This window comes from Periplaneta americana, chromosome 10, assembly GCF_040183065.1.
Source record: "Periplaneta americana isolate PAMFEO1 chromosome 10, P.americana_PAMFEO1_priV1, whole genome shotgun sequence".
Lineage (NCBI taxonomy): Eukaryota > Metazoa > Arthropoda > Insecta > Blattodea > Blattidae > Periplaneta > Periplaneta americana.
In genome coordinates this window covers 933,317-947,086 of record NC_091126.1, presented here as the reverse complement: position 1 = coordinate 947,086, position 13,770 = coordinate 933,317, and the positions used below count along the sequence as shown (strand labels likewise).

The window sequence follows — 13,770 nt, the reverse complement described above, 5'->3', positions numbered from 1 at the left end:
CAGCTGAAGGATTGTCATAATTTGGTCACTATGGGTGCTATTCATAGACATTTTGCTAGCCTGCGCTACAGCGTGCTAAACTAGGCCTGGCTATCGACTGATTACTTGTACAGGATTCATATATCATATCATATCGCTAACACTGATTTATGAATACGAAAAACGTTAGTTAGCTTATCATCCACTGGAAGCCTGCGCTAAGAATGTCTATGAATATGGCCCTAAATGATCTTTGTAGACTAGCTCGTGCTGCTGAACATTAAATCGTTCCAGCAATACCATCACATGGATCTTTTTCATGGGATGTAGCATAATAATGCCATTCAGAATACGCTTCAAAATCTTTCTGATGAGACGATGTAAGAGTAATGGAACGGAGAAAAATTCTCTCTGGCACCGGGATTTGAACCCGGGTTTTCAGCTCTACGTGCTGATGCTTTATCCACTAAGCCACACCGGATACCACCCCGGCGTCGGACAGAATCGTCTCAGATTAAGCTCCAACTCTTGGGTTCCCTCTAATGGCCGCCCTCTGCACTACGTCATAGATGTCTATGAACGTATGACCGAAGTCCACACATGTGCTGAGGTGCACTCATTATGAGTGACTGGCCGGGATCCGACGGAATAAGCGCCGTCTTAAATCACGAAGTGATTTACGCATATCATATATATTATTTTAATGTACCGAAGTACATATGATATTTCCATGCAGATATTCTGCGTTATCATACGATGTAAGAGTAATGGAACGGAGAAAAATTCTCTCCGGCACCAGGATTTGAACCCGGGTTTTCAGCTCTATGTGCTGATGCTTTATCCACTAAGCCACACCGGATACCACCCCGGCGTCGGAGAGAATCGGAGCCCGGGTTCAAATCCCGGTGCCGGAGAGAATTTTTCTCCATTCCATTACTCTTACATCGTATGATAACGCAGAATATCTGCATGGAAATATCATATGTACTTCGGTACATTAAAATAATATATATTTCTGATGAGAGCTGACGTTTATAAAATTCATTTTATTTTTATATTGTGCTGCACAATCACATGATAAAAGTATCATGATTTAAATAGTCCGATATGACTACGTTGCTAACATAATTTAAAGTGGCATGTGGACTTTTGAAAAATATAAGTGGAAATTTTTGTTTTTTTAAATAGATAACAAAGGGATGAACTGTAACTTGCCCATTGTTCCAATGATATGCCTGAACCTCATTTTCTAGAATAAAGGAATAATTTCCTGCAAAATCACACAGCACAATATAATAATCTGGATTAAGAATCAACTTGACTCTATTTTCGGAACTAGACTGTTAAATAACTATGAACGTTGACATAGTATTATCTTTACTTACAAATGGCTTTTAAGGAACCCGAAGGTTCATTGCCGCCCTCACATAAGCCCGCCAGCGGTCCCTATCCTGTGCAAGATTAATCCAGTCTCTATCATCATACCCCACCTCCCTCAAATACATTTTAATATTATCCTCCCATCTACGTCTCGGCCTCCCTAAAGGTCTTTTTCCCTCCGGTCTCCCAACTAACACTCTATATGCATTTCTGGATTCGCCCATACATGCTACATGCCCTGCCCATCTCAAACGTCTGGATTTAATGTTCCTAATTATGTCAGGTGAAGAATACAATGCGTGCAGTTCTATGTTGTGTAACTTTCTCCATTCTCCTGTAACTTCATCCCGCTTAGCCCCAAATATTTTCCTAAGCACCTTATTCTCAAACACCCTGAACCTATGTTCCTCTCTCAGAGTGAGAGTCCAAGTTTCACAACCATACAGAACAACCGGTAATATAATTGTTTTATAAATTCTAACTTTCAGATTTTTGGAATATCTACGTGCTGATGCTTTATCCACTATGCGTTATCTATTTAAAAAAACAAAAATTTCCACTTATATTTTTCAAAAGTCCACATGCCACTTTAAATTATGTTAGCAACGTAGTATTATCTTTAGTTAAAAAAAAAAAGTATGTCCTGTAATTTTTTTGAATCATCACTCTCAGGTGCCTCCTCATATTCACTAATACTGAACTCATAATTTAACATTTGCATTTGAACTATATCCATTATCTTCTTCTTGGGATATATTTTCTCTGTTAGTCGCTTTTTCTTAATAGGTGACTCATGCAACCTGCAGACTACTATTGAACAGATCAATAGCAATACCTGAAACAGTTGCATCCTCAGTTTCATCGGATATGATCTCTTCTTCCGATGCTTGTGAATTACAGTTTCCTTCTACTTTTTTGTCGCTACTGGATTGTTTTCTAACTTTCCCGGGATCGAACCCGCAACCTCAGACATAGAAGGCCAGCGTTATACCAATTCCGCCAACCAGGCTGACTGCAAGATTTGTATTTAATATTAATTTATATATGAAGCAGTGAAAATGACGTTCAAAATGTCGCATCATGTAGACACAAAATCTTCATGCATCTTCATTGAACGAATGTTTTAAACTGGATTCTTTCATTATTCATCCCAGATTGCATGCATGCGCACATGGAAAACTGAATCGTGTAGATGCAGTTTAACACATTTTTCGGTAAAAGTGGTGCTTACAATACCTACTTTGCCTTGCAAGAGACGATATGTAGATTAAAACATCTAACGAATCTAAGTAAATCATTATCAGTTAAGCATCAGTTACCGGTACTAAATACACTTCATTGGTTGGGTGCTGGTAGTCAATATCATGGCATAGCAGATATGCATGGAATATCAAAGTTTTCAGTGTGTAGATGAATTCACTCTATGATAGCAGCTATAAATCACATACAATTTCAGTGCAGCTCCTTATGGGTTTATTTCATATTATTTTTTTTTAACTTTCGTTAAATGTACCGAACATAACGTTCAAAGTTCTTCTCCTTCTTCACTAGACACTACAACTCTACCAGTATATTAAGAGTTTTGACCTCAACAACTTTCAAAGTTCATAACAAAATGAATACCAGTTGTATAGAAATTACTATTACACTTTTACTACGTCATACTATTTTTGACCAATAAAACGGTACGAAAGGACATCTTTCAACCAGTCATGGCTGCTTATCACACAATTTTATCATTTCCCTAGCATTTGTTTAATTTTATCACTTACCTAGCATTTGTTTGTTTTTATCCCTACCCTAGCATTTGTTTCTATGTTTGCCAGCATTTCAACTGTAAAATTTTTACGGTACTGTAAAACATTCTTTGCGATCGTCATTTGTTTCCCGCATAGACAGTCGACTGAAAATGGCGGCTCTGTTCAAACGTTTTGGTGAAGCCAGTGATCACAACATTAGTATAGAGCTCAATGGATGAAGCTAACATTAGTGAAATAGAATTTCAGTAAGTCAATTAATATCTATTTTACTGTATTTGAGTGCTTTATTTCTTCTAATCTTTATATACTTTCGTCTGTTTTTATCACCTCCCTACAATTTGTTTCTTAGTTTGTCAACATTTCAAACTGCAAATTCTTCAAGGTAATATAAAACATACTTTGCAATCGTCATTTGTTTACAGCATAGACATGAACTGAAAATGATGGCTCCGTTCAAATTTTGGTGAAGCTAACATTAGTGAAATAGAATTTCTGGTTTTACAAAATCTTAAGAAATAAAAGTCGAGCTTAATTACTTTATTTAAACGAAACCAAGGCATTACCCTTTGCTACATTAGTGGTTGTAATCTATGCTAAATGAAAGCACAATTAGCCTATTATATTTAAAATGTCTTTATCAATAAAATTGTGTGCATTTATTTGTTCACGCCTACATCATATTAACAGGAAGTGCATACTTAATAAGTACAAATAAATAAGAAATTAAAACTAGACCTATATGTGGAAACTGGAAACATACTGCAATGTGGGACAAACTTGACCACGAAAAAGAAACTAAACCATATCAGCCTGTCTGTGAATTAAAATAATAAAAAATACTTAAGAACAGAGAAAAAATAATGAGCTTTAAAAATACGGTCAGAGCATCTGATATCATGATTTAAATCTCTTTTTTTTATGTTCATGTTTACCCAGTTTATGGCATGGAAAATACCTACTTCACTTCGGAGGAATAGAGAGGAAGGTTTTATGCCAAGTAATAACTCTATAAGCTCTTCCCTAAAAAATCTTGTCCCCATGAGCAAAAACTGAAATCGTGCCCTGCTTGTTTTTATGTTTACACCACTGTTACTTCCCAGGGAATCGACATTTGTTCCGAAAGACTCCATAATTATTCTCTACACTGTACAGTACAGCTCTGAAGGTAGTAGATACAGGGCTAATGGCCACGTGTTTTACACTGTGTGACTGTAACAGAGATCTTTATTCCAACGAATATTTCTATTTTTTAGCTAGTAGAATGTGATGAGATGCATTATTGTAGGCTGACCAGGTTTTTTATGATCCAGCAGGGACCTCGGCAATTTCAAGAAAAACCACTCTCTGTTGAATTGTTGCAGAAAATACATGTAACACTATATATAATGATAGAACTTTGCACACTAAATTTGTAGAGTATCTTAACTTTTTGAATTAAATCATACACACACATAACTCCTATACATAATTATAGCCACTAGGAATTCAGTTTCAGTACTGATCCATGCATGGAAGTCTTTCACATAATATTGTACACACTGAACTCTAACACACACATTTTACAAGTACTTGTCTGAAGAATTTATCTTTTTAATGATCTCTTTATTCCCATACAGCCTCACACTAAATTTTTCACATGAGAAATGAAAGTTTGTTTTCACTTTTAACAAATATTCATTGTTTCAACTTTCATTTTTGACTTTTCATCAGTCCAGATTGAGTTCATTGTGGAGAAAAGTCTTTCAAGTGATGAATTACTGCATGGAAGACACATGATTAATGACACTATTTTGAGAAGATTTTCAAATGGAATGGATTTTTTTATGTTAAAAATTATACCATTTTTCACTTGTTGGTTTGTCACAAAATTCCTCATTTTTTGCATTACTTAAAAATGGATGCAGCAGCAATTCTAACGCTTCCATGCAATGCGAATGAAGACAGAGGTGCTATGTTCTTCTCAAAGAGTACAGAATATCTTATACTGAGATCCGTTCAGAAATGTGCATGAATTGCAGCAGTTCCATCACGACATTTAAATATTTACGTGTAAAATGTTATTGAAACAAAATCAAAGCTTCTGGGGGCAAAAACAGGGACATTTGCTCCCCGGGCACAGCAACTCAAAACCGGGGATTGTCCCCGGAAATCGGGGATGTCTGGTCAGCCTACATTATTGTTGCATATGACCCTTTTTAACATGTGCCACTCGTATTCGAAACTGTCAAGTAATTCAATAAGAATAGTTTATATATCAGATTCTGATTAAATATTAATGATTTTGGTGATTTCCAAGATGTGTAACATGTTTCTTCACAGAAATTATGTCTATTAATATTGATTAAGTTATCATTATTTTGTCCCTAGGTACTCTTTCAGTAATGTATATACTGGTGTTTGTGATAATCAAGTCTGCAAGTTTTGGTGTCAATGTTGACTTCAGGAATATAGCAAGTATTCACTTTACACCAGTGTTTCAAGCATCATTTCCAGCCTTGTCTGGCATGGCTTCTCTATCATTCTTCATCCATAATATTATCATTACAATTATGAGGAACAACAGGCACCAGGAGAAAAATGTAAGTTTACCACGAAGTTTATAATTAGTCAGTACATGATGATAAACATTTGTTACAAATTATTATTTACCTCAATCTCATCGACTACAGCAAGAAGTCTATCACTCATCCACTTTTTTTGCACCATGTGCAAGTATATTATGTGTATGTATCTACACACATGAAGGGTGTCGGGAAAAAACAGTGAATTTCACAAAACAGCGTTATTGAGAAAAACAAGTTTTAATACCCAAACATTCCTGGTTTTTAACCAGTGTGCCACAAGTTTAACGTTACCTTATACGAACATTTTCACTTTTAAACTTTTTGTAATTTGACAGTTCTGTAGTCCCAGTTGCTACCGGTACCTATATAATGTGCTGTACCTTAAAATCGCTGAAAATGGACATTCCTTGTTTTCTCCCATTACATTTCACATATAAGTGAACCATCTAGGGTTAAAGTAATTCGATTATGAAAATGGATATTTAAGCTGATTTTGGATTGTTAAGAAATGTGATAATAGTCATATGTTTCACTTTTCCTCATTTACGAAATAAAATGACCTTAAATATGATTCTTGAGCTGATCAGTGTGCTTGAAGTGCGAAGTTTCATCCCAAGGACAGTTGATTCGCAATTGTTGCTGGAGATTGATTATATCTATTTACAGTATTTGTGTGATCGAGTTTTATTAATGTTCTGTTTTGCTGTAAAGTGTTGCCATTATGCAGGGTTGTTTTTTTCCTTTTACTCTATATTTCCTAAACATTAACTTTTGCTCTCACTTACTGAAATAAAAGACATGGATTGTGTTAATCCTGTAAATGTTATTAATAGGGGGCGGATGTTGATGACCTAAAACTCTACTTAAATGATCATTAAAATGCCCTTAAACTAATGGAGAAATGACATGGAAATTAAAAGAAAATGACATTTAAATATTATTCACCGTACTCGCACCACAACTTCTTAAAAATTAGTCACCTTGTTTCAATGACTGCCCTGCAAATCTCGGAGAGAGGAGCCAACTTCCTGGAATTTGGCTAAGATAAAGGAAAAGATACAGTATCTGAAATGGGGTGCAAGTGCCAACGGCTGCTTTGAAACCCTTACTGACCGATGCTATGAAGAAGAAACGCTTTCTCTGGGCAAAACAACACAAACATTTCACCGTGGAGGATTGGAAAAGGGTATGCAATTTCTTAATATTAACCAGTAATGAACTATTTAATACTTAAAGACAAAATTTAGAGTTTTTATCAGTTTCTTTGACAATTTTCAGGTTTGCTTCTCCAATGAATCAACCTTTCAGTCTTTGATGGACAAAGCAATGTTTGTTCGACGACGAAAGGGAGAAAATTTTGCTCCTGGATGCCTGGTTAACACAGTTAAACACCCAATATCAGTCATGATATGGTCTGTGATATCAGGCAAAGGTTCAGGACGACTCTACATTGTTCAGGGAACAATGAAACAAGGTCAATATATCCAGGTATTGGAAAACAGGCTTATCCCTCAGCTGAACGAATGGTTCCCAAATGGGAAGAAATATATTTTTATGCAAGATGGTGCACCTTGCCACACTGCTAGGAGAGTCAAAACGTTTCTGGCTTCCAAAAACATTCCACTTTTGCCAGGGCCAGGAAACTCACTGGACTAGAAACTCGTAAAAAGAGAGATGGCAAAGGAATTTATTACTACCAGAGTTCGACTTATTGAAAGGCTGATACATGTTTGGAATCACAATGAGAGCCTCCAGGAAATAATACAGAAGTGTATTGTAAGCATGCCAAAGAGAATTGAAGCTGTAATTAAAACCAAAAGAGGTCGTACGAAATACTGAAATTTCTGTAAAAATGAGGTGTGGTTAGTTATTTATCAATATTTCTTGAATTAACAATGTTATAATTGTAATTTTACTTAATAATGTTTAAAAATTAAATATGTAATGTGAATTCTGCTTAAGAAAGGAAACCAGAGTTCAAATGAGGAAGTAATATGTAAAGTATAGTAAAAATGTGAGTGATTATAATAATGTGGCCAGGTAGAGAGAGAGAGAGAGAGAGAGAGAGAGGAAGAGAGAGAGAGTGTGAGAGAGAGACAGAGAGAGAAAGAGAGAGAGAGATACACGAGACATCGTAAGATTACTAGAATACTAAAGCCTTTATACATTTTGATTACACAACATAGTGTTAACTATACCGCATGGAATATGTAAGAGAAGCAAATATAATACATAAAGCCTTTACAGTCTGTGGCCTTTAGCCTTCAGTAGTGTATTGAATCGATTTAATATACTGTACGTAAATAAGACAATTGATAGTAGATAAGTGAAGTAGCGCCACCTTTTCGATATTTATCATATTAGTTTACTTGTATCTATAGGAGGTCCTGCTTGTATAATACAGGTTAATTATACCTCCGTCTTTGACAGTCTTATTAATCAATTTTCTTTAATATATGGTAACCTATTGTAACTTTAATTCAAACAATAATGTAACTTTTATTGTCACAACAATAATAATTTTTTATAATTGAATTTAAACACTCCCGTCAACAATGGGTATTTCACTCCACACATCAACACAGTATTCATTATTGCACTCCAAAGACGACAGTTCACTTGAATTATTGAGAACAATAATGTACTCCTAATCTCAACTAATGTTCACAAAGCACTATTTATAACATAAAACTGTCAGTTCTCAGTTCACAGTTCGTTTGCCTTAGCTACTTCTTCTAGCTCATTCTCTCAAGTTCACCATATATAGAACCCAAGACTTGCAGAGACAGTCCACCGAATTTCGAACTCAAGACTTCCAACCGCGTTGCTTCCGCCTGGACGCTGCTCAAGTTCACTCAGGTGTCGAACCCTAGACTCCTGGGTGCTGCTGAACTCGCTGTCCAAAACTAACAACTACTCGCTGGCTCCTTCTTCGCGTCTCCTTTTTATCACTAAACCATAGTTTCCAGAAACTATGATGCTCAAAATTTCTACTTCTACAGACTTCTGTTCTCGCTGCTTCTTCCTGGACGATTCTGTTCGGGAGGTTTCGTCCCCCTTCACCTCGCACAGCGAAGCACCAGCAGCTTTGCGTCCCCTTTGCTTCGTACCACACCACACCAGATGCGCGTGCAACCTTCCTCACCGCGCTGCACGTCTCTCACACTCCCTGCCCTCTGCGGGACGCGCGATCGACTCTCGGCTGTCACACTATTTATATTTCAATTTGTATAATCTATTTTGTAAAAGGCAAAAAAAAAAAAATAAATAATAATAATAATAATAATAATAATAATAATAATAATAATAATAATAATAATAAAAATCTTAAAACTAAAGAAAAAGTTAATTAATTTGTAATTTATTTGCGAGGTTAGATGTAATTAGGGTACTAGCAAACTAATGAATTCAGTTGTTATATAATGATGACCTTGTATATTTAATACCTTTGGAATTATTTCATGTTAATTGTGTCTAAATATAATATTTAAGGGTTTGTTCTTCAACAAATTCGTCGAATAATGGCTATGATGGTGATTCACTAAACGAAAGGTCCTAGGATCGAATCCCGGCGTGTTCAAAGGTAAATCATGTATTCCAATTTAACATGAAGTAGTTGTAGAATGAAGTAAATAGAGAATGAAATGGAGAAAAATGTGTGAGAAAGAGAGTGAAGTGGTGTAGGATGAGAGAAAGAAAGTGGGGGGAGCCCCCAATTTCATTCATATTTTCAAATAATCATCGTGAGTGACGTCACATATTGCGTTATCGATCTCCAATTGGTCTGGAAGAACAGCTACTGAATCTTGAGCTCGTAGTTGTTTACGTAAGCACGTGGTACTGTAGTATGGCTTTTGCATCCTCAACTGTTCATTGTGAAGACATAAGACTTAAAAGTAATTTAATTACAGTAATTATAAAATAAATGTTTCCTAAGCAAACGAATGCATAGTAGTGAGGTTAGATCTACTTGACGAGTAACGGGAAATGTTTAACATGAAACAGAATGTACTATAGTAGGCGGGAACACGTACTGAGAATCTATGGCGCCAAACAGCGGCCAATGAAGCCTCACTTCAGTCACGTGCATTGTTTACATTAGGATTTTTCTTACAGCGAAAAGATTATAGCACCGTCTGAACTGGGCTTCACAGTCTACTGCGTGTTCAGGTCAAAGTGTGTCATGGCTCACTGTATGTCGCCATGTGGCTAGCCAATGAGCCTAGAGAATTCAATCTTCCTACACTTAGAGGCGTATTACCTATGTGCCAGAGAAGTTGCCTAGCAAGTACGGCATTCATTCTGAAGAGTACTTACCGATACGTATGGTAACGCCAGTAGTGGCAGGAATGTGAACTGTTTGGAAACACGTACTGAGATGTTTTTTTGTTACTGTCGGGATATGGGGAGAGGATTAAGACGATTACTTACGTATTTGTTGATATTAACTTCGAGGGTCAACATAGACACGGAGCATTTGACTTGTACTGTGGAATGTTGCCGTACGCAACCAATGATAACAAATAAGGCCCATTCACAATGAAAATTAAACATAACCGTAACACAAACATAGAAGTTTGCTGCCAGGTTATCAAATGAGATCGTTCGCAATGGTTCATGTAAACATTGACATAAATATTGCAGCTAGACGTTAACATGAAAGTTTGAAAACTCCAAACTTTCATGCTTATGCTTACGTGATTTGCAAACAGTACACAATCGTGGAGCGCTGATGTATACGACAGAATAATGAGTAAATGGCGTCGTTGTTATGTTTTCATGATTACCAAGTATCTTAACGGTTATGTTATTTTCCCATCGTGAATGTTCTTGATTTTACCGTTACGTTTACATTTTTAAGTTAACGCTTACGTTATGTTTAATTTTCATTGTGAATGAGCCTATACCCTGCGTACGACTTGCCCGCGCAAAACACAGTTCGAAAGAGGTTATGGTAGCACACAGACCGTACAGACCGCCATCTGTTGCTACGACGTTCAAATTATACCATACACGTTCTCAACTTTAGATTGAACGCCTTGATTAATAGGCAACTTCTCTGACATATAAGCTGAAACTCGCTTCAAATCGTTGACTCACAACAGTGACGTCATGACACACATTGAAATGAACACCCAGTAGTATATACAGTCACAAAGCTCAATACGTAGGAAATATGCAAAGACGTTGTAGTTATATATATATATATATATATATATATATATATATATATATATATATATATATATATATATCCTATATGCATCCTTAGATAGTTGCTAACCACTAGGATCGCTACTATTGCCTCCTTACAGACAATGCGAAATAGTACCGGCACAGTCTATTGTTCCTAGTACCCTCAACAACTCAAGCTTAATTGACTGTGTATACTAGACTGTGCTATTATATTCCCAATACAAAAATGGCGCAGCACTTAGATCATCGTATTTTCACAACTCAGTGCCATAACATAGCTTAGTACAATATTATACATAGCATATCAAAACCTCTCTCGCCACATAAAAAATACGTTCATCAATATTGTCACTATTGAATACAAAATACCAAAATGCGAATTTTCCATTACCCCTGTATGGTACCCTGTCCAAATCGAGCTAATTTAACCCTGGCGGTTCCCACAAATGTGTCAATATCTTATGAATAAATTGTTGTTGATTTTCAGACACGAGATCTATCCATAGCATACATGCTAGTGACTGCAACCTATGCTTTCATTGGAATAATTTTTTACATCTGCTTTCCTCTTCGGAAGAATTGTATTTCTGACGTAAGTAACTTAGATACAGTAAATTGACTCACCAGAAATGAACCACACTGACAGTTTCCTAATATCTACTTTCTTACTGTTCACAGAATTTACTAAACAACTTTCAGAACTGGGATCCAATGACTGTGATAGCAAGAGCTTTCCTCTTTTTCCAACTGATCACGGTTTATCCACTCATTGCTTTTATGTTGCGATCACAATTCTTCATGGCTGTTACGAGAGACGTATATCCAGGGTTTTCCCATGTGATGGGTTTTAACGCTATTATTGTCACAATATGCGTTCTTTTTGCCGTATTTCTACCTAGCATTGGTACCATAATCAGGTAAGGGTACAACACTCTCCTTGTAACCTTTACAGTACCCGTACCGTAAAGAATATACTGTACATTATGGACTCTCCTTGCTTATGCACACTTTTCTAAGCAGAATATTATTCATAAAGAATATTAGATTTTATGTTTTACTTTTTAGTCATACACAGTATAGAGACAAAGTAGTTATACTACCTTAAGAATTTTGGGAGACGAGTGCAAGATTTTCAGTACCGAATCATAGATGCCAAATTCTTTGAGAGGGGACAGGACTCTGCACGAAAGTCTGAGAAAGTTTAATTAGGCCTGCTGTTTCTAAAAAATTTCCTTACATATTTTTCATAAAATAACCGTCTGATTTTCATATAATACGCATGGAAATTACTAAACCTATGATGGTTGAAAACTACAGCCCCTGCACACTATATTTCTCTTTCACTGCTTTGCTCACTCTTCGTCAGTCCTTGCAGCGACAATGAAGATAAGATATTAGTTTTACTACCACTATTACAACTCAGTTTATTATTCTGTTTCCGTTCACTGCAGTTGTATTTATTAAAAATGTATCCAATATTAATAGGCCTACATTGCAATCGTTGATCACTTAACAAGCACACATCCACAGTGACGATCATCACCAGGGACGTCGCTAGGGGGTGCGAAAGGGTGCGCAAGCACCTCATAAAAATCGGAGCACCCCTTTCCGCACTACAAAGGGCAATTTATAAAAAAAATACTAGGCATAAGTTATTTTGAAGAACAAAAAATAAACAATTTCTTGAATGTGAAAAAAACTACGTCCCTTAATGTATCGTTATGGACATGATGAACAATAATACGAGGGGGATCCAGGAAATAACGACCGTTCGCGCATACCCGCCGCGCAGCTGACTCCCCTTCCTTGTTTGAAGGTCAACTGGCTTCCTTAACATGTGTTCTCATAATGTTGTGAGTACTGGTTGCAACAAGTCGCCATTGTGCATTTTGTGTTACTTCAAAATGAACAACGTGATTGATAATCCCGCCGACTGTGAGGTGAGGAGTGTGATTTGATTTTTGAATGCCCGACATTTGAAACCTGCAGAAATTTACCGGCAATTGAAAGAAGTGTATGGTGATACTGTAATGAATGAAAGAAATGTTTGAAAATGGTGCGAAATGTTCAACAATGGGCGAACAAATGTCCACGATGAAACTCGACCCGGACGCCCATCACTCATCACAGAAGACCTGAAGACTAAAGTGAACGACAGAATCTTGCAAGACAGGTGCACATCACTCGACGAATTGCATATTGCCTTTCCTAACATTTCTCGTTCTTTGCTTGGTGAAATTTTGTCGCAACATCTTGGCTACCACAAAATCTGTGCACGATGGGTTCCACGGCAACTGAGTGACCAACACAAAACTCAGAGAATGGCCTCAGCATTGACATTCTTGATGCGATATCACACAGATGGAGACGCCTTTCTTGATCAAATTGTGACTGGTGATGAGACCTGGGTGTCTCACAACACCCCAGAGACCAAGCGCCAATCACGTCAGTGGCATCATCCCTCATCACCCAAGAAACCGAGAAAATTCAAACAGAATCTCTCAACACAAAAAGTCATGGCTACTGTCTTTTGGGATCGCAAAGGTGTTCTTTTGCTGGATTTCATGCCAAAAGGCACTACGATCAATGCAAATCGTTATTGTGAGACTTTACGAAAACTACGGCGAGCCATCCAAAACAAGAGGCGAGGAATGCTTTCGAGAGGAGTTGTGCTTCTTCACGACAACGCCCGCTCGCACACTGCTGCTTCAACTCGAGAATTGCTGGATCAATTCGGTTGGGAAATCTTTGATCATCCGCCCTATAGTCCAGACCTTGCTCCTAGCGATTTTCACCTTTTCACTAAGCTGAAAGACTTTCTGGGTGGTACGCGTTTTGGAAGTGATGAAGAGTTGAAGAAGACAGTGAACACCTGGCTTAATGAACTGGCG

The 13,770-nt window shown here is 36.9% G+C and overlaps 1 protein-coding gene across 6 annotated transcripts in view; it reads left to right on the top strand.

Annotated features, from left to right (window-relative positions):
* The window catches only part of LOC138707365 (sodium-coupled neutral amino acid transporter 9 homolog), a 135,732-nt gene that overhangs the window by 94,624 nt on the left and 27,338 nt on the right, over positions 1 to 13,770 (top strand). For 4 of the 6 annotated variants that reach the window (XM_069836661.1, XM_069836660.1, XM_069836659.1 and 1 more), the window contains 3 exons: positions 5,487 to 5,698; positions 11,367 to 11,471; positions 11,558 to 11,796. In XM_069836661.1, the coding sequence (XP_069692762.1) occupies positions 5,487 to 5,698; positions 11,367 to 11,471; positions 11,558 to 11,796 (556 nt within the window). The remainder of the gene's footprint in view (positions 1 to 5,486; positions 5,699 to 11,366; positions 11,472 to 11,557; positions 11,797 to 13,770) is intronic. The other 2 variants (XM_069836663.1, XM_069836662.1) reach the window with 1 other exon arrangement.